Here is a 20,395-nt window from a genome sequence, read left to right on the forward strand (position 1 = left end):
TTGGGGAAGGGGGGAGTCTGAAGAGGGCCCAGCAACCACTAATTGAGAGAGGAAGCATGACTTACCCTCTCACCCTCCACCCACCCCACCGGCCGGAAACCAAGGAAGGAGGTATGCGCCCCCCCCTTGACCCTCCACCACCCGCCCTAATGACAATGTCACAGTTTACCCCATATCTTTCCCTACTTTTTATTGCACTGACGCTAAAAAAAAAAAAAATTTTTAGGGGGAAGACATATTCTGAAGAGGGGCCAGAAACCAGCAATTGACAGAGGAGGCATGGCCCCCCCTACCGCCCCCCTTGGCCCGCCACCACCCGTCCTAATGACAACGTCACAGTTTGCCCCATATCTCAACCTATTTTTTATTACATTGAGGCTAACAGAGGAGGCATGCCCCCCCACCCTCCCCAATGGCCCGCCATGGCCCGCCACCACCCACACTAATAACAATGTCACAGTTTACCCCATCTCTCTCCCCAATTTTTATTGCACTGACGCAAAAAAAAAAAGTTTTTCTTTTGGGGGGGGGGGGGGGGGGGGGGGGCATTTTCTGAAGAGGGGCCAGCAACCAGCAATTGACAGAGGAGGCATGCCCCCCCCCCCCCCCCCCCCCCCTTTGGCCCGCCACCACCCGCCCTAATAACAATGTCACAGTTTACCCTATAACTTTCCCCAATTTTTATTGCACTGACGCAAAAAAAATGTTTTTCTTTGGGGGGGGGGGCATTTTCTGAAGAAGGGCCAGCAACCAGCAATTGACGTAGGAGGCATGCCCCCCCTACCCCCCCCCCCCCCCTTTGGCCCGCCACCACCCGTCCTAATGACAACGTCACAGTTTGCCCCATATCTCAACCTATTTTTTTATTGCATAAAGGCTAAAAAAAAATTTTTTTTAGGGGGAAGACATATTCTGAAGAGGGGCCAGCAACCAGCAATTGACAGAGGAGGCATGGCCCCCCCTACCGCCCCCCTTGGCCCGCCACCACCCGTCCTAATGACAACGTCACAGTTTGCCCCATATCTCAACCTATTTTTTATTACATTGAGGCTAACAGAGGAGGCATGCCCCCCCCCACCCCCCCCAATGGCCCGCCACCACCCACACTAATAACAATGTCACAGTTTACCCCATCTCTCTCCCCAATTTTTATTGCACTGACGCAAAAAAAATTTTTTTCTTTGGGGGGGGGGGGCATTTTCTGAAGAGGGGCCAGCAACCAGCAATTGACAGAGGAGGCATGGCCCCCCCTACCCCCCCCTTTTGGCCCACCACCACCCGTCCTAATGACAACGTCACAGTTTAACCCATATCTTTCCCTAATTTTTACTGCATTGAGGCTAAATAATTTGTTTTTGGAGGGGGGACATTTTCTGAAGAGGGGCCAGCAACCAGCTATTAACAGAGGAGGCATGGCCCCCCCAACCGCCCCCCCCCCCCTTTGGTCCGCCACCACCCGCCCTAATGACAACGTCACAGTTTAACCCATATCTTTCCCTAATTTTTACTGCATTGAGGCTAAATAATTTGTTTTTGGAGGGGGGACATTTTCTGAAGAGGGGCCAGCAACCAGCAATTGACAGAGGAGGCATGGCCCCCCCTACCGCCCCCCTTGGCCCGCCACCACCCGTCCTAATGACAACGTCACAGTTTGCCCCATATCTCAACCTATTTTTTATTACATTGAGGCTAACAGAGGAGGCATGTCCCCCCCCACCCCCCCCAATGGCCCGCCACCACCCACACTAATAACAATGTCACAGTTTACCCCATCTCTCTCCCCAATTTTTATTGCACTGACGCAAAAAAAATTTTTTTCTTTGGGGGGGGGGGGCATTTTCTGAAGAGGGGCCAGCAACCAGCAATTGACAGAGGAGGCATGGCCCCCCCTACCCCCCCCTTTTGGCCCACCACCACCCGTCCTAATGACAACGTCACAGTTTACCCCATATCTCAACCTATTTTTTTATTGCATTAAGGCTAAATAAATAATTTTTTTTGGGGGGGGGACATTTTCTGAAGAGGGGCCAGCAACCAGCAATTGACAGAGGAGGCATGGACCCCCCTACCGCCCCCCTTGGCCCGCCACCACCCGTCCTAATGACAACGTCACAGTTTGCCCCATATCTCAACCTAATTTTTTATTGCATTAAGGCTAAATAAATAATTTTTTTTGGGGGGGGGGGACATTTTCTGAAGAGGGGCCAGCAACCACCTATTAACAGAGGAGGCATGGCCCCCCATACCTCCCCCCCTCCCCTTTGGCCCGCCACCACCCGTCCTAATGACAACGTCACAGTTTAACCCATATCTTTCCCTAATTTTTACTGCATTGAGGCTAAATAATTTGTTTTTGGAGGGGGGACATTTTCTGAAGAGGGGCCAGCAACCAGCTATTAACAGAGGAGGCATGGCCCCCCCAACCGCCCCCCCCCCCCCTTTGGTCCGCCACCACCCGCCCTAATGACAACGTCACAGTTTAACCCATATCTTTCCCTAATTTTTACTGCATTGAGGCTAAATAATTTGTTTTTGGAGGGGGGACATTTTCTGAAGAGGGGCCTGCAACCAGCAATTGACGGAGGAGGCATGCCCCCCCTACCCCCCCCCCTTTTGGCCCGCCACCACCCGTCCTAATGACAACGTCACTGTTTCCCCTATATCTCAATCTATTTTTTATTGCATAAAGGCTAAATAAAAAATTTTTTTGGAGGGGGGACATTTTCTGAAGAGGGGCCAGCAACCAGCTATTAACAGAGGAGGCATGGCCCCCCCTACCGCCCCTCCCCCCTTTGGCCCGCCACCACCCGCCCTAATAACAATGCCACGGTTTATCCTATAACTTTCCCCAATTTTTATTGCACTGACGCTAAAAAAATGTTCTTCTTTAGGGGGGGGCATTTTCTGAAGAGGGGCCAGCAACCAGCAATTGACGGAGGAGGCATGCCCCCCTACCCCCCCCCCCCTTTGGCTCGCCACCACCCGTCCTAATGACAACGTCACAGTTTAACCCATATCTTTCCCTAATTTTTATTGCATTGAGGCTAAATAATTTGTTTTTGGAGGGGGGACATTTTCTGAAGAGGGGCCAGCAACCAGCTATTAACAGAGGAGGCATGGCCCCCCCAACCGCCCCCCCCCCCCCTTTGGTCCGCCACCACCCGCCCTAATAACAATGTCACAGTTTACCCTATAACTTTCCCCAATTTTTATTGCACTGACGCTAAAAAAAATTTTTTCTTTGGGGGGGGGGGCATTTTCTGAAGAAGGGCCAGCAACCAGCAATTGACGGAGGAGGCATGCCCCCCCTACCCCCCCCCCCTTTTGGCCCGCCACCACCCGTCCTAATGACAACGTCACTGTTTCCCCTATATCTCAATCTATTTTTTATTGCATAAAGGCTAAATAAAAAATTTTTTTGGAGGGGGGACATTTTCTGAAGAGGGGCCAGCAACCAGCTATTAACAGAGGAGGCATGGCCCCCCCTACCGCCCCTCCCCCCTTTGGCCCGCCACCACCCGCCCTAATAACAATGCCACAGTTTATCCTATAACTTTCCCCAATTTTTATTGCACTGACGCAAAAAAAATGTTTTTCTTTGGGGGGGGGGGCATTTTCTGAAGAAGGGCCAGCAACCAGCAATTGACGTAGGAGGCATGCCCCCCCTACCCCCCCCCCCCCCTTTGGCCCGCCACCACCCGTCCTAATGACAACGTCACAGTTTGCCCCATATCTCAACCTATTTTTTTATTGCATAAAGGCTAAAAAAAAATTTTTTTTAGGGGGAAGACATATTCTGAAGAGGGGCCAGCAACCAGCAATTGACAGAGGAGGCATGGCCCCCCCTACCGCCCCCCTTGGCCCGCCACCACCCGTCCTAATGACAACGTCACAGTTTGCCCCATATCTCAACCTATTTTTTATTACATTGAGGCTAACAGAGGAGGCATGCCCCCCCCCACCCCCCCCAATGGCCCGCCACCACCCACACTAATAACAATGTCACAGTTTACCCCATCTCTCTCCCCAATTTTTATTGCACTGACGCAAAAAAAAATTTTTTCTTTGGGGGGGGGGGGCATTTTCTGAAGAGGGGCCAGCAACCAGCAATTGACAGAGGAGGCATGGCCCCCCCTACCCCCCCCTTTTGGCCCACCACCACCCGTCCTAATGACAACGTCACAGTTTACCCCATATCTCAACCTATTTTTTTATTGCATTAAGGCTAAATAAATAATTTTTTTTGGGGGGGGGGCATTTTCTGAAGAGGGGCCAGCAACCAGCAATTGACAGAGGAGGCATGGACCCCCCTACCGCCCCCCTTGGCCCGCCACCACCCGTCCTAATGACAACGTCACAGTTTGCCCCATATCTCAACCTAATTTTTTATTGCATTAAGGCTAAATAAATAATTTTTTTTGGGGGGGGGGGACATTTTCTGAAGAGGGGCCAGCAACCACCTATTAACAGAGGAGGCATGGCCCCCCATACCTCCCCCCCTCCCCTTTGGCCCGCCACCACCCGTCCTAATGACAACGTCACAGTTTAACCCATATCTTTCCCTAATTTTTACTGCATTGAGGCTAAATAATTTGTTTTTGGAGGGGGGACATTTTCTGAAGAGGGGCCAGCAACCAGCTATTAACAGAGGAGGCATGGCCCCCCCAACCGCCCCCCCCCCCCCTTTGGTCCGCCACCACCCGCCCTAATGACAACGTCACAGTTTAACCCATATCTTTCCCTAATTTTTACTGCATTGAGGCTAAATAATTTGTTTTTGGAGGGGGGACATTTTCTGAAGAGGGGCCAGCAACCAGCAATTGACAGAGGAGGCATGGCCCCCCCTACCGCCCCCCTTGGCCCGCCACCACCCGTCCTAATGACAACGTCACAGTTTGCCCCATATCTCAACCTATTTTTTATTACATTGAGGCTAACAGAGGAGGCATGCCCCCCCCCACCCCCCCCAATGGCCCGCCACCACCCACACTAATAACAATGTCACAGTTTACCCCATCTCTCTCCCCAATTTTTATTGCACTGACGCAAAAAAAATTTTTTTCTTTGGGGGGGGGGGGCATTTTCTGAAGAGGGGCCAGCAACCAGCAATTGACAGAGGAGGCATGGCCCCCCCTACCCCCCCCTTTTGGCCCACCACCACCCGTCCTAATGACAACGTCACAGTTTACCCCATATCTCAACCTATTTTTTTATTGCATTAAGGCTAAATAAATAATTTTTTTTGGGGGGGGGACATTTTCTGAAGAGGGGCCAGCAACCAGCAATTGACAGAGGAGGCATGGACCCCCCTACCGCCCCCCTTGGCCCGCCACCACCCGTCCTAATGACAACGTCACAGTTTGCCCCATATCTCAACCTAATTTTTTATTGCATTAAGGCTAAATAAATAATTTTTTTTGGGGGGGGGGGGACATTTTCTGAAGAGGGGCCAGCAACCACCTATTAACAGAGGAGGCATGGCCCCCCATACCTCCCCCCCTCCCCTTTGGCCCGCCACCACCCGTCCTAATGACAACGTCACAGTTTAACCCATATCTTTCCCTAATTTTTACTGCATTGAGGCTAAATAATTTGTTTTTGGAGGGGGGACATTTTCTGAAGAGGGGCCAGCAACCAGCTATTAACAGAGGAGGCATGGCCCCCCCAACCGCCCCCCCCCCCCTTTGGTCCGCCACCACCCGCCCTAATGACAACGTCACAGTTTAACCCATATCTTTCCCTAATTTTTACTGCATTGAGGCTAAATAATTTGTTTTTGGAGGGGGGACATTTTCTGAAGAGGGGCCTGCAACCAGCAATTGACGGAGGAGGCATGCCCCCCCTACCCCCCCCCCTTTTGGCCCGCCACCACCCGTCCTAATGACAACGTCACTGTTTCCCCTATATCTCAATCTATTTTTTATTGCATAAAGGCTAAATAAAAAATTTTTTTGGAGGGGGGACATTTTCTGAAGAGGGGCCAGCAACCAGCTATTAACAGAGGAGGCATGGCCCCCCCTACCGCCCCTCCCCCCTTTGGCCCGCCACCACCCGCCCTAATAACAATGCCACGGTTTATCCTATAACTTTCCCCAATTTTTATTGCACTGACGCTAAAAAAATGTTCTTCTTTAGGGGGGGGCATTTTCTGAAGAGGGGCCAGCAACCAGCAATTGACGGAGGAGGCATGCCCCCCTACCCCCCCCCCCCTTTGGCTCGCCACCACCCGTCCTAATGACAACGTCACAGTTTAACCCATATCTTTCCCTAATTTTTATTGCATTGAGGCTAAATAATTTGTTTTTGGAGGGGGGACATTTTCTGAAGAGGGGCCAGCAACCAGCTATTAACAGAGGAGGCATGGCCCCCCCAACCGCCCCCCCCCCCCTTTGGTCCGCCACCACCCGCCCTAATAACAATGTCACAGTTTACCCTATAATTTTCCCCAATTTTTATTGCACTGACGCTAAAAAAAAATTTTTCTTTGGGGGGGGGGGGCATTTTCTGAAGAAGGGCCAGCAACCAGCAATTGACGGAGGAGGCATGCCCCCCCTACCCCCCCCCCCTTTTGGCCCGCCACCACCCGTCCTAATGACAACGTCACAGTTTAACCCATATCTTTCCCTAATTTTTACTGCATTGAGGCTAAATAATTTGTTTTTGGAGGGGGGACATTTTCTGAAGAGGGGCCAGCAACCAGCTATTAACAGAGGAGGCATGGCCCCCCCAACCGCCCCCCCCCCCCCCCCCTTTGGTCCGCCACCACCCGCCCTAATGACAACGTCACAGTTTAACCCATATCTTTCCCTAATTTTTACTGCATTGAGGCTAAATAATTTGTTTTTGGAGGGGGGACATTTTCTGAAGAGGGGCCAGCAACCAGCAATTGACAGAGGAGGCATGGCCCCCCCTACCGCCCCCCTTGGCCCGCCACCACCCGTCCTAATGACAACGTCACAGTTTGCCCCATATCTCAACCTATTTTTTATTACATTGAGGCTAACAGAGGAGGCATGCCCCCCCCCACCCCCCCCAATGGCCCGCCACCACCCACACTAATAACAATGTCACAGTTTACCCCATCTCTCTCCCCAATTTTTATTGCACTGACGCAAAAAAAATTTTTTTCTTTGGGGGGGGGGGGCATTTTCTGAAGAGGGGCCAGCAACCAGCAATTGACAGAGGAGGCATGGCCCCCCCTACCCCCCCCTTTTGGCCCACCACCACCCGTCCTAATGACAACGTCACAGTTTACCCCATATCTCAACCTATTTTTTTATTGCATTAAGGCTAAATAAATAATTTTTTTTGGGGGGGGGACATTTTCTGAAGAGGGGCCAGCAACCAGCAATTGACAGAGGAGGCATGGACCCCCCTACCGCCCCCCTTGGCCCGCCACCACCCGTCCTAATGACAACGTCACAGTTTGCCCCATATCTCAACCTAATTTTTTATTGCATTAAGGCTAAATAAATAATTTTTTTTGGGGGGGGGGGGACATTTTCTGAAGAGGGGCCAGCAACCACCTATTAACAGAGGAGGCATGGCCCCCCATACCTCCCCCCCTCCCCTTTGGCCCGCCACCACCCGTCCTAATGACAACGTCACAGTTTAACCCATATCTTTCCCTAATTTTTACTGCATTGAGGCTAAATAATTTGTTTTTGGAGGGGGGACATTTTCTGAAGAGGGGCCAGCAACCAGCTATTAACAGAGGAGGCATGGCCCCCCCAACCGCCCCCCCCCCCCCCTTTGGTCCGCCACCACCCGCCCTAATGACAACGTCACAGTTTAACCCATATCTTTCCCTAATTTTTACTGCATTGAGGCTAAATAATTTGTTTTTGGAGGGGGGACATTTTCTGAAGAGGGGCCTGCAACCAGCAATTGACGGAGGAGGCATGCCCCCCCTACCCCCCCCCCTTTTGGCCCGCCACCACCCGTCCTAATGACAACGTCACTGTTTCCCCTATATCTCAATCTATTTTTTATTGCATAAAGGCTAAATAAAAAATTTTTTTGGAGGGGGGACATTTTCTGAAGAGGGGCCAGCAACCAGCTATTAACAGAGGAGGCATGGCCCCCCCTACCGCCCCTCCCCCCTTTGGCCCGCCACCACCCGCCCTAATAACAATGCCACGGTTTATCCTATAACTTTCCCCAATTTTTATTGCACTGACGCTAAAAAAATGTTCTTCTTTAGGGGGGGGCATTTTCTGAAGAGGGGCCAGCAACCAGCAATTGACGGAGGAGGCATGCCCCCCTACCCCCCCCCCCCCCTTTGGCTCGCCACCACCCGTCCTAATGACAACGTCACAGTTTAACCCATATCTTTCCCTAATTTTTATTGCATTGAGGCTAAATAATTTGTTTTTGGAGGGGGGACATTTTCTGAAGAGGGGCCAGCAACCAGCTATTAACAGAGGAGGCATGGCCCCCCCAACCGCCCCCCCCCCCCTTTGGTCCGCCACCACCCGCCCTAATAACAATGTCACAGTTTACCCTATAATTTTCCCCAATTTTTATTGCACTGACGCTAAAAAAAAATTTTTCTTTGGGGGGGGGGGGCATTTTCTGAAGAAGGGCCAGCAACCAGCAATTGACGGAGGAGGCATGCCCCCCCTACCCCCCCCCCCTTTTGGCCCGCCACCACCCGTCCTAATGACAACGTCACTGTTTCCCCTATATCTCAATCTATTTTTTATTGCATAAAGGCTAAATAAAAAATTTTTTTGGAGGGGGGACATTTTCTGAAGAGGGGCCAGCAACCAGCTATTAACAGAGGAGGCATGGCCCCCCCTACCGCCCCTCCCCCCTTTGGCCCGCCACCACCCGCCCTAATAACAATGCCACAGTTTATCCTATAACTTTCCCCAATTTTTATTGCACTGACGCTAAAAAAATGTTCTTCTTTAGGGGGGGGCATTTTCTGAAGAGGGGCCAGCAACCAGCAATTGACGGAGGAGGCATGCCCCCCCCCCCCCCCCTTTGGCCCGCCACCACCCGTCCTAATGACAATGTCACTGTTTCACCCATATCTCAACCTATTTTTTATTGCATTAAGGCTAAATAAATATTTTTTTTTTGGGGGGGGGGCATTTTCTGAAGAGGGGCCAGCAACCAGCTATTAACAGAGGAGGCATGGCCCCCCATACCCCCCCCCCCCTCCCCTTTGGCCCGCCACCACCCGTCCTAATGACAACGTCACAGTTTAACCCATATCTTTCCTTAATTTTTATTGCATTGAGGCTAAATAATTTGTTTTTGGAGGGGGGACATTTTCTGAAGAGGGGCCAGCAACCAGCTATTAACAGAGGAGGCATGGCCCCCCTAACCGCCCCCCCCCCCTTTTGGCCCGCCACCACCCGTCCTAATGACAACGTCACTGTTTCCCCTATATCTCAACCTATTTTTATTGCATTAAGGCTAAATAAATAATTTTTTTTTGGGCGGGGGGGGCATTTTCTGAAGAGGGGCCAGCAACCAGGTATTAACAGAGGAGGCATGCCCCCCCCCTACCGCCTCCCCCCCTTTGGCCCGCCACCACCCCCCCTAATAACAATGTCACAGTTTACCCCATAACTTTCCCCAATTTTTATTGCACTGACGCTTATAAAATGTTTTTTTTCTTTCCCTATATAATAATAAAAAACAATACATTTAAATTAAAGTAGAATTGTAGCCTAATACAAATGTCATAATTTAGTGTAATGCTAGGGAATGTTTTGCTGGGAGAGTTCGGGCAACAGGAAGACATGCTACAGCCACAGCACAGCTCTGCACCCACCTGCTGTGGTCTCCCAGCAGTGGGCCTTCCACGCTGCTAGGTTGCAGAGTCACTTCGAGGGCCCAAGTTTTAATGGATGTTGGGTTCTGTTGGTTTCTTCACTGGCAATTGAGACGAACCGCCACTAAAAGGCGGAACCCCTTTGTAACTAGACTTCACCACAACAACCTCTTTTAGGCCTCTGGTGCACTCTGCAACTTACAGTGACTGCGATGTATCCAGCGGGGGTGGGGGGTGCAAGCCCAACTAATCAAACCGAATTGGATTTTTGTAGAATTGTGGGGGCAGTGTCTGAATGAACCCACATATTTACAGGGAGATGTTACTTCCCTGTATGTCCTTCCTTTCTTAGGTGCATGAGTCTCATGAGTCCTCCATCATGGCTTGATCCTCTTATCTTTGAAGCCACGGATGAAGAAGGAGCTCGTCTAGCGTGGGCCTGTTCTCTGGAAGTGGAGCTAAACACTGTTCTAAGAAGTTCTTGCATTCTGTGAAGAAGAACATAAAAGAATGAAGCACACAGATGCAGAGATCCAGCCACTCAGCCAAGTAGGGAAGGTGTTTTTACCTCTGGACAGCTCCTGGCTTATTTCCTGTTTTTTCTCCAGAAAATCATTTGTGTTGAATAGGTCTCCGTGCATAACTTCATACAACACAACCCCTAGCTGCCACACTGTGGTGGGCCCGGCTGAGTAGGATCCAAAATTAAACTCAGGGGGGTCATGGTCAGCTTTGTCTGCAAAACACACAAAAATGAAACACATTTTAGTTTTACTCTCAACTGTATGTGTCTTCCTGTCAGCTGTTCCCAGCTCAGTTATTGGATCGCTGTGTCACCATACATCTTATTTTTCTCTGAAATTCACATTTTTATTTTCATGTTCTGATATTATATGAGCTACAGAAATAACTGGACAGGAAAGCTCCTTTAAATATGTGCGATCTGCCCCCCCAAATAGTGAAAAAGAGAAGCAGAGAGCTGATCACTCACCATAGTCCATCTCATGAACTGTGTCCCTCTCTGTGAAAGAGCTCATTCCAAAATCAATGAGGCGTGCTCGTGGGACGTCAGAGCCAGTCTCTATTAAAATGTTCTCCAACTTGATGTCCCGATGAAAGATGTTCTTTTCTTCAAGCTCTTTCAAACCTTGGACAATCTGTTCCATAATGATCTGAGGAAGACAGGAAACACAGAATACTCTGAGAAGAAGGACATGGAGGAAGACCTCCTCAGAGGGAGAAAGAGAAAACAAAGACATGCTGTGAGCAGGCCGTCATTTCAGAACCAGCCTACCTTGGTGTCTTTCTCCTCTAAGTTGTCTTTGTCTAGTGAGTATTCAAAGAGACTCTCAACAGGGTTTGGTCTCTCTAAAACCAGGATTAAGTCGTCTTCCAGGTCGTAGAAATCCAGCAGGGAGACGGAGGCTGAGGTTCCCACAGGTCCATTTCTTCCATCAGCTGCTTTTAGCATGATGGCTACCTCAGTGGGGAGCTGCTTCCCATCATCAGCCTGCAAAATGCCAGAAAAGTGTAAGATGAGGGTCAGAAGACTTCAGGTGAGCAGCAGAGACAGCAGCTGAACTTACCAGATCTCTAATCACGTTCTCAGATGGGATGTATTTGATTGCTACCTGTAGGACACAAACAGAGCTTTGGTGAGTATTTCCCTCCTGATCTGCTCCATCAAGAGCTGCTCTACGTCACACTTACTGGTAACCCATCAGAAATGCGATAGCCAGCATAAACTGATCCATAGCCTCCTTCTCCCAGCAGGCCTTCTTTCTTGTATTTTACTACAGAGACACACCAAAAACATTCAGTTATGACTGTGAGGAAAAAGTAATTCAAGAGGATTTGAAAGTCTTCCTTCACTGATTAAGAAACCTGACTATTATTTTCACCTTCAAGCAGAGCATCGCATGAAGAGTGGCTCTTCCAACTTTTCCGTGGACAAGAGCTTTTTTCTTGGGAAGAACTTCCGGCCTCTGAAGAACTGTCACATTCTGAAGATGAGAAGAAGAGCAGACACATGTTTTAGACACTGTTGCTAAAGAAAGAGTTAACCCAGAATAAAAGGATTCCTTTTTGTCTGAGGGAAAAGTGTGAAAAGAAAACAGAACTTTTCAAATCTCCTTTAACAGGATTGATTTAAAGACATGCAAAAGCGTTTGCTGATTGTATGAAGTGGATTACAGCAGCCGATTTGGATCGGATCAGTTCTGGATCAACTCTGGCTACTGAAAAACAGAGTTGACAGTTTTTCAAAGGGAATAATCCTGAATTAACAGTTTAGTTAAAGTTCAACAGTTTTATGACTGAAACATTGAAGGGTTGCATTAAACTTTTGCTTTAACTTCTTAATCTCTTCATCAAGCTTTGTTGAGTATTTAACTTAAGTATTTCATTCTACTTCTATCTTTTTATTTGATGTTTAAAAGTGACAGATAAGTGTTTAAATGCAAAAGTTTTCTGCCAAACCTTTGACAAAATTTGTGTCTTGAATGGAATTAAGTGAGTTAAGTGATCAACATGACATCTTCTGTTCCTCACAGAATAATTTGTGCTCAATTGAAGTGCTGGTGTTATTTTACTGTACACATTAGACATCAATATGTATACTTTTTTTTAAATATGCATTAAAACTAAATACAATTTTTATGTGAAATTATTGAACACCATATTTATCAGCAAGAATCTGAAATTTTACATGTGAAAAATGTTTCAATGACCAACACACAGAGATTGCAGAAGATGAGCTTTGAAACATTATAACAAATATTTCTATCTTAAATATATTTATCTTTTGACTTATTTTACCAAATACAGTTTTTTTGGAAAAGCGTTCTCCAATATAATTTAATTGAACAAAATCAGTTTTTTTCACTTTTTAAACAATCCTCCTGTCAGATTGAGTCCAAATCAGCTGCTAAGGTCAAATATTTTATGAGGCAATACATCTGTTAACTGAAAATCATCTTACTGCTTTCAGACTCAGAGTCAAGTTGTCTTGGTTCTTGGCTGCTGCTGGTCTGGGAGAGTCTTATCTTTTTCCCAGCAGGCACCTCTTCAGCAGAGGATTTTCTTTTTCTTGATGTGGTCCCATCCTTTTCAGCAAAAGATGAACGTTGTTGGACCACACCGCTGATATGTTCTACAAAAAGAGCAACACAACACTGGGTCAAAACAACACTCTACATCCGATTCAAGGTGGCTGTATATAAGGCAGTGCCTCAGCTAGCATCAATAAATGCATCCTAATAATATAACAAATGTGTCATCTAATCTGTGCTAGAAATGCCACTTGAATGCCAGATTCTGATCATTTTTATGATTTTTATAGTCAAGTAAAGGTGTTAAAGGTTAGAGCAGTGTGTGTGTGTGTGTGTGTGTGTGGGGGGGGGGGGGGGGTGTGTGGGGGGGGTGTGCCTGTCACTGCTTTTTACTGTTTACAAACTACATGTCATTGAACGTCACACAACTCAAATGGCATTTCATTATTTATAAATCAGATAAAAAAGATTGAACATTTCTGATTAACAGGCTTAAACGCCTGAATTTTAATCTCATAAAGGGAACTTTCGTTAGTTTATATTATTTTATGTTGTTTCTGATGGGAGGGAAATCATTTAAAACAATGATTTTATTTTTCACTGTTTCAATGATCTTTCTGTCAGATTGAGTCCAAATCAGCTGCTAAGGTCAAATATTTTTCACAGTAATCCATTTGTTAACAGTGAGGGGCAACAGATAGTATTACAATCATCTCACCGCTGTCAGACTCGGAGTCAAGTTGTTTTGGTTCTTGGCTGCTGCTGGTCTGGGAGAGTTTTAACTTTTTCCCAGCAGGCACCTCTTCAGCCGAGGATTTTCTTTTTCTTGATGTGGTCCCATCCTTTTCAGCAAAAGATGAATGTTGTTGGACCACACCGCTGATGTGTTCTACAAAAAGAGCAACACAACACTGGGTCAAAACAACACTCTACATCCGATTCAAGGTGGCTGTATATAAAGCAGTGCCTCAGCTAGCATCAATAAATGCATCCTAATAATATAACAAATGTGTCATCTAGTCTGTGCTAGAAATGCAACTTATATGTTATTCAATCTAATTTCTTATGTCTATCAAACTCAATAATTGTTTATACAACTCGAAATTACATATTTATCCAACTAAATGTCATTTTACTCCAATTTAATTGAATGTTTTTCCATCTTCCATACTTCTTGAACTCTCATATATGTCTAAGTTTGAGGCTGCAGATATACTAATTTTTATATCATTGAAATGAAAGAAACGGTTTGGATTTGCAATATATAACATACATACAGTTATCATACCTCTGATTTTAACTTATGTTATTAAAATATAAAAGGAGCACCAGTGGTGCTAAATAAACTCATCACCCTCTCACTCATGGTGAAGAAAGAATTAAACAAATCTGCCCAGATAGGCAAAGGGAATGGTATCCCACAATTCCTTGCACTGCCAATCTAACAACAGTACAATTGAATTAATTTGAATGAAAGTAAAATAACTATGTCTGATAACTACGTGTTATTTATAGGTTGACTGAACTCAAAAACATATTTATCTTAAGAAGCAAATAACTAAGTTAGATCAATGTAAAAAAGTTGATCTTTCCAACATCCATACGTGGTCTTATCACCCTCAGTGGAAAAAGTATTATCTGAGCTTCTTCATCCACTAAATCATCTTGAAATGGACACGTTATGCTCCTTCAGCTCTCTGAAAGCGACTAACCTTCAACTAAACCTGCTCCAGACCAGGTTGTGTTCAAAGTTGCATGAGTTGCTACGGCAACTTGAATGCCCTGAGACATACCTCCATTTTTGGAACCAAAAGCTGAGGTTATCTGCTTTCTTAGCCTCAAACTTATTGTGGTAACTCACATCACCTGCTTCTTGAAATACCCCCCCAGCTCTCTGATGGCACGTCATCGGAGTAGAATAAATTATCCCCACAGACTAATATCACATCTGTTTAAACAATATAACCTGCATGTTTGTCGTCTAACATTTCAAAATGTCACCACTTCCCTGACAAAGCTTCTAAGATCATTTATTGAATGTAAAATAATAAAATATGAATATATTAAATCATAAGCCTGAACTTATCTTAAAATCAAATTTGTTCCGCTTTTTAAATGTACCTTCACAAATAGAATGGAGCTCAGTTGAGTTTTCCATCACTTTTTCGACGATTTCGACAATAAAATGTGTTTTGGGAGAAAATCGTTGAACGAACAAAGCTTTCTGCGTGTTGACTTCTCAAAGTCACTTAGCAGTGTGTTGATCTCTAAGTGTGTTGCTATAGAAACAATCTGTGACATCATGCAACCGTGGAGATGTTGATTTGAATAATAACAATGAAGGGATACAGTTTTTACAATACATAACTTTATTTCTATTTATAGTCAAATTACTAAATTGCCCATGTGCTCGTGTTCATTTTATTGTAGCTATAAGGCTTGATAAGTGTATTTGTTTTTTTTGTGTTGTGTTTTATTGTGGTCTAGTCCAGTGTTTTTCAACCTTTTTTGAGCCACGCCACACTTTAACCTTAACAAAAATCCCGCGGCACACCAGCATCCAAAAAAAAAAAAAAATGAGAAACTCATAGTCTCTATTGATCTACATCCCCTCCGCAATCTCACATGCATTTTTGTGATAATTGTGGCAAAAAAAGCTGGTAGTTGCAGCTTTAAAAATTGTTTGAAGTGTGTTCGTTGTGGTTTCAAGACATTTAACAATGAAGATTCATTGTGCACTAAGGACGCTGTCACTTTAACCCAATGCCTCATGGGAGATGTAGTGCGAACAACCGCCGAATGCAGACAGACTCTCTTCTCTGAGCTTCATGGTTTTGTTGATTTTTTCCACGGTCTGATACCGGATCCCGTGGAAAGCTACACCGCTAAAGACGAGCTTTAGCTGGAATTTTTGTTAGAACTGAGCGACTTTATGAGCAAAATCGGAACAAGGAAGTAAAGACTATAAGGACTTTTAATTGGTCAGACTGATGACGTGTGATTAAGCCTCCAAGAATGATTGGTGGAGACACTTAAAGGGGTGGGACTTTTCCGTAAACAGCTGTAGCTGCGGCTAAATCGCACTACCATCATTCTTATCAAAACGTATTTAATAGAATCAAATAAACACAAAGAAAAGGGTCTTTTATGATCTTTTATATTCCTAACAGTGTTTAACAGGGCCTGTTTGGATGGACAAAGAGCTAATATCCTGGAGATGGAAAATGTTGTTAGGTCAGTTAATGAGGGCCATTTCCCACGGGACACCTGACCATCTCCCACGGCACAGTGGTGTGCCGCGGCACACTGGTTGAAAAAAACTGGTCTAGTCTATTCTGTTCTGTTTTGACTGCAAACATGGTGGATGGAATAAAAATTTTCTCAAAGCTTGAATTTCAATCAGACATGCATAAATAATGGATGATCAAATGGTGGACCAACAAATCCCCAGGGACTGAGGGAGTTCTCAAACTAAAAGAAGATAAGAAGGACTTTTACTGTAGTTTGGAGATTTTTGTCCAGAAGGAGAGGCATATGGACTTAATTTATAAGTAAAGGTTAGAGCAGTGAATGTGCGTGCGTGTGTTGTGTGTGTGTGTCAGTGACGTGCAGTGAGGTTGAGGGCTGGTGAGGCATTGATTCCTCAGTTTTTCAATTTCAAGAACTTAGTATTTCACCCTTCATTCAACACCAAGTAACAGCAAAAAGACACATGCAAATACATATAAATTCTCCACAGAATATTTATTTCGTTACCAAGGAAACAAGACTCGTTTTGTTCAAAATTAGTTCATAAATATCACACATGACTACTGTCAAAACAAGTTGACCTTTGTGACCTTTTGACCTTCACTTTGAAAAGCCTAACATTGTACATCGCACCAACCTCAGAGCAGGCAAGGGGGATTATATCCCACAATCCCGTGCTGCCATCTCAGACAGCAGACCCAATGTGCACGTGACCGCCCCTACAGTATGTTTTTAGTCTTTTTAATGCAGGGAATGACCTCTGCACTGATGCTGTTGTAGCTGGTAGAGTGAGGGCCAGCTGGAGTAACTTTATTGCCTCTGGAACCTGCTCCAGACCAGGTTATGTTCAAAGTTGCATGAGTTACTATATGGCAACGTGACATACCCTGAAACATACCTTCATATTTGGAACCAAATGCTGAGGTTATCTACTTCCTTAGCCCCAAATTTACCGTGTTAACTCACATCACCTGCTTTTTGGAATACCCCCCAGTTCTCTGATGGCACGTCATCAGAGTAGAATAAATTATCCCCACAGACTAATATCACATCTGTTTAAACAACATAACCTGCATGTTTGTCGTCTAACATTTCAAAATGTCACCACTTCCCTAACAAAGCTTCTAAGATCATTTATTGAATGTAAAATAATAAAATATGAATATATTAAATCATAAACCTGAATTTATCTTAAAATTGAATCTGTTCTGCTTTTTAAATGTACCTTCACAAATGGAACGGAGCTCAGTTGAGTTTTCCATGACTTTTGTTTTGTTTTCACGATTTGGAGAAAATCGTTGAACGAACGAAGCTTTCTGCGTGTTGACGTCTTAGAGTCACTTTGCAGTGTGTTGATCTCTAAGGGTGTTGTTATAGAAACAATCTGTGACATCACAAAGAAGAGCCCAAAGCCCAACAGAAATGTGAAATCATGCAACCGTGGAGACGTTGATTTGAATAATAACAATGAAGGGATACAGTTTTTACAATACATAACTTTATTTGTATTTATAATCACATCAGTAAATCACATGTCAAATCTTTGAACCATTTGTATATGAATTGTTGGTTATGACATCCCTGGGTGGGGGGAGGGGTTGTCAATTTATTTATTTATTTATTCTTTTTTCCCATTCATTTTCTATTCCGTTTTTCCCTTATAAAGGGTCTTGCCCAAGGACCCTCACTGGGTGATGTTAATTGCTCACCATTGTCATGGTGAGCAATTATTTTTTTTTGTTACTATTGTCAGTTATGTGAACCTATGTGTGCACTGAACAACACTCAGTGAACTTAGCCCCGCCCACAGAGCCATTTTTGACACATTGGGCGGAGCAAACTCCAGTCAATATGCCCCTCCCACTTCAAACTTGAGTTTTACCTTCAGAATCCTCTGGGTGATATTAGAGTTTACCTATCAAATGTGTATGCAGTTCAACTGACCACATGACTAACACACAGAGCATTGTGGGTAGGGGCGACCATTTTACCAAAGCAAACCCCTGCATTGAACAAGAGCAACCTGATGACCTAACAATACAATTAGACTTAAAATTACTTTACATCACATTTGGCAATGAAACACAAAACCTAATTTGCAGTTTGATTAAAATAAATTCAAAAATGGGTTATTCTCAATACACAATCCATCTAGTATCTATTACACCATTATAGTTAGCTTTTAACCCATTTGCTCTTTATGATAAAAGAAAAAAGAAATAACAACAGGACAAACATTGTAGGGTATTTGTAACTTTATTGTATTGAATTCAGTAGCTAAAATAAAATGCTTAACGTAGGGCATTAAATCCTCTTTGTTGGCATAAGTGCAACAGAAAGAGAAACAAATTATTAATAGATTGATAACTTCTTTCCTAATATGTGTAAAATTGTATCTTACCTAAAATAAACTTAGGCTGTGTCCGAATTCCCACCCTACTCCCTAACAACTAAAAAACTATTTAGTGCTGGACCGTGTAGTGCCCTGGATTTTAAAAGCAATTCGGACACCATGCTCACTTCATTTTTTAATGGCGAATTTTATGTCATTGATTTCACGAAGTGAAAATCTCATTGTTATGAGCATTTTTGCAACGATGGTTTATGAATCCACTGTGTTCTGTAGATGCTGGTATTTTATGAAAATCTACATTTAAATATGTTTTCTTTGCAAAATCATCATCATCGTCTTTTTCTCGGTACGTACAACAAGGCTTTGCACCATTGTTGTAAGGAAAGTCTGAGAAAATGTTTTACTTTAGGTTCTGCAATACATCTACCGGTAAGTAGAACGAGGTGTTTCAAACATGTGGGGCAGTCATAAAGCGTGCAGTAAAAATCTCATGATGGACCCGTCTCCTCCAGAGAGAAATCAAAGCGAGAAGAAGTTGAGGCAGTCACCATCATTGAGACTCCACCTGTCATCGTGGTGGGGGTTGTGGGATACATCAAAACTTTCAGAGGGTTATGGTGCTTGAAAAACAATCTTTGCTGAGCACCTTAGTGATGAGTGCAGACGGAGGTTCTACAAAAACTGGTGCAACTCCCTCATACTTGCTGCTGACCGATCAAAGTTTTTTCTCATGACATTTTGTTTTTTTCTTGGACTTTTCAGGCTCAAGGGAAAGAAAAAGGCTTTCACTAAAAACAGTAAGACGTGGGCAGGATGAGACTGGGAAGAAACAGCTGGACAAGGAATTTGGTGCGATGAAGAAATACTGCTCAGTAACCCGGGTTATTGTTCACCCCCACATACGGGCTCAGATATCAGCAACAACATTAATAAGGAGGAGGGGGCTACTGGAGAATCATACCTTTATCTTGGAACCACTTTATTTATATAAGCTATATTATCAATATTGCTGAATGCATACATTTCATTCATTCATTTTCTAACGTTTTATCCCTTTCGGGGTCACGGGGCTGCTGGAGCCTATCCCAGCCACTTGTGGGCGAAGGCAGGGTACACCCTGGACTGTTCGCCAGTCTGTCGCAGGTCCCATGCATACCTTTCTTTTGCTAAAATCATCCTCTCAAGTCATTTGGTGGTTGACTCCTACAAATACTTGGGTGTGCACCTTGACCACAAACTGGACTGGTCGGAGCAGGCTCATGCTCTGTATAAGAAAGGGCAGAGTAGACTGTTCTTTCTGAGAAAGCTGAGGGCCTTTGATGTATGTACTGACATGTTGCTCCTCTTTTATCAGTCGGTTGTGGCGAGTGCTGTCTTCCATGGGGTTGTCTGCTGGGGTGGCAGTATGACCACGAGGGATTGCACTCGATTGGACAAACTGATTAAGAGATGTGCATCTGTGATCGGGAGGAGGGTGGACTCTCTGGGATCTGTGCTGCAGAAGAGAATGAGGGCTTTGACTCAGAGCATCCTGGACAATCCCAGACATCCTTTGCACAACACGATGTCAGGTCAGAGGAGCACACGGAGTAATAGACTCCTTTCACTGCGCTGCAGGACAGAGCGCTTTAAGAACTCATTTGTCCCTACAGCTATCAGGCTGTTTAATGAACCTGCCTGATATGAACTGATATTATTTTGTGAACTGTCTTTTTACTGTTGTTTGTTGTGTGTGGTTGTGTGTTTTGCTACCGGACACCTGAATTTCTCCTTTGGGAGATTAATAAAGTTTATATCTATCTATCTATCTATCTATTTCCCAGAATTCAAACTTTAGTTGTAATTCAAAGACGAACATTGTTCATCTTGGTAACAAAACAACATTTATTAACTATTGAAAACGTCTGAGTTATTATCTCTTTTTTGAATGGATTCTTTGTTTCTACAGATGTGTTT

General features: G+C 44.9%; 1 protein-coding gene across 2 annotated transcripts; it reads right to left on the reverse strand.

Moving 5' to 3' along the window:
- Window positions 1–9,550: 9,550 nt before the first annotated feature.
- Window positions 9,551–17,480, reverse strand: LOC101158571 (serine/threonine-protein kinase pim-2). Of its 2 annotated transcripts, none has more exons than XM_078950878.1 (10): window positions 17,312–17,480; window positions 13,556–13,726; window positions 12,768–12,938; window positions 11,689–11,790; window positions 11,498–11,580; window positions 11,374–11,418; window positions 11,082–11,297; window positions 10,779–10,959; window positions 10,356–10,523; window positions 9,551–10,275 (listed from the first exon to the last, which is right to left on the reverse strand). In XM_078950878.1, exons 1-10 carry the CDS (start codon window positions 17,346–17,348, stop codon window positions 10,181–10,183), a joined length of 1,269 nt encoding a protein of 422 aa, XP_078807004.1. In that variant the 5' UTR covers window positions 17,349–17,480; the 3' UTR covers window positions 9,551–10,180. The 2 variants fall into 2 exon arrangements, with proteins under 2 accessions (XP_078807004.1, XP_078807005.1); XM_078950879.1 differs by lacking the exon at window positions 17,312–17,480 and adding an exon at window positions 14,959–15,503.
- Between the last annotated feature and the right edge of the window lie 2,915 nt (window positions 17,481–20,395).

The sequence above is a fragment of the Oryzias latipes genome, chromosome 8 (genome assembly GCF_053564925.1).
Source record: "Oryzias latipes strain Hd-rR chromosome 8, Olatipes_Hd-rR_3.1".
Lineage (NCBI taxonomy): Eukaryota > Metazoa > Chordata > Actinopteri > Beloniformes > Adrianichthyidae > Oryzias > Oryzias latipes.

Excerpts from the sequence above, each read along its gene's own strand:
- LOC101158571 (XM_078950878.1), bottom strand. The coding sequence starts at position 17,348 with ATGGAAAACTCAACTGAGCTCCGTTCCATTTGTGAAG. Across the intron at positions 10,524-10,778 it reads AGTTCATGAGATGGACTATG|ACAAAGCTGACCATGACCCC; the intron begins GTGAGTGATCAG and ends TGTGTTTTGCAG. Across the intron at positions 10,276-10,355 it reads AAGCCAGGAGCTGTCCAGAG|AATGCAAGAACTTCTTAGAA; the intron begins GTAAAAACACCT and ends TCTTCTTCACAG.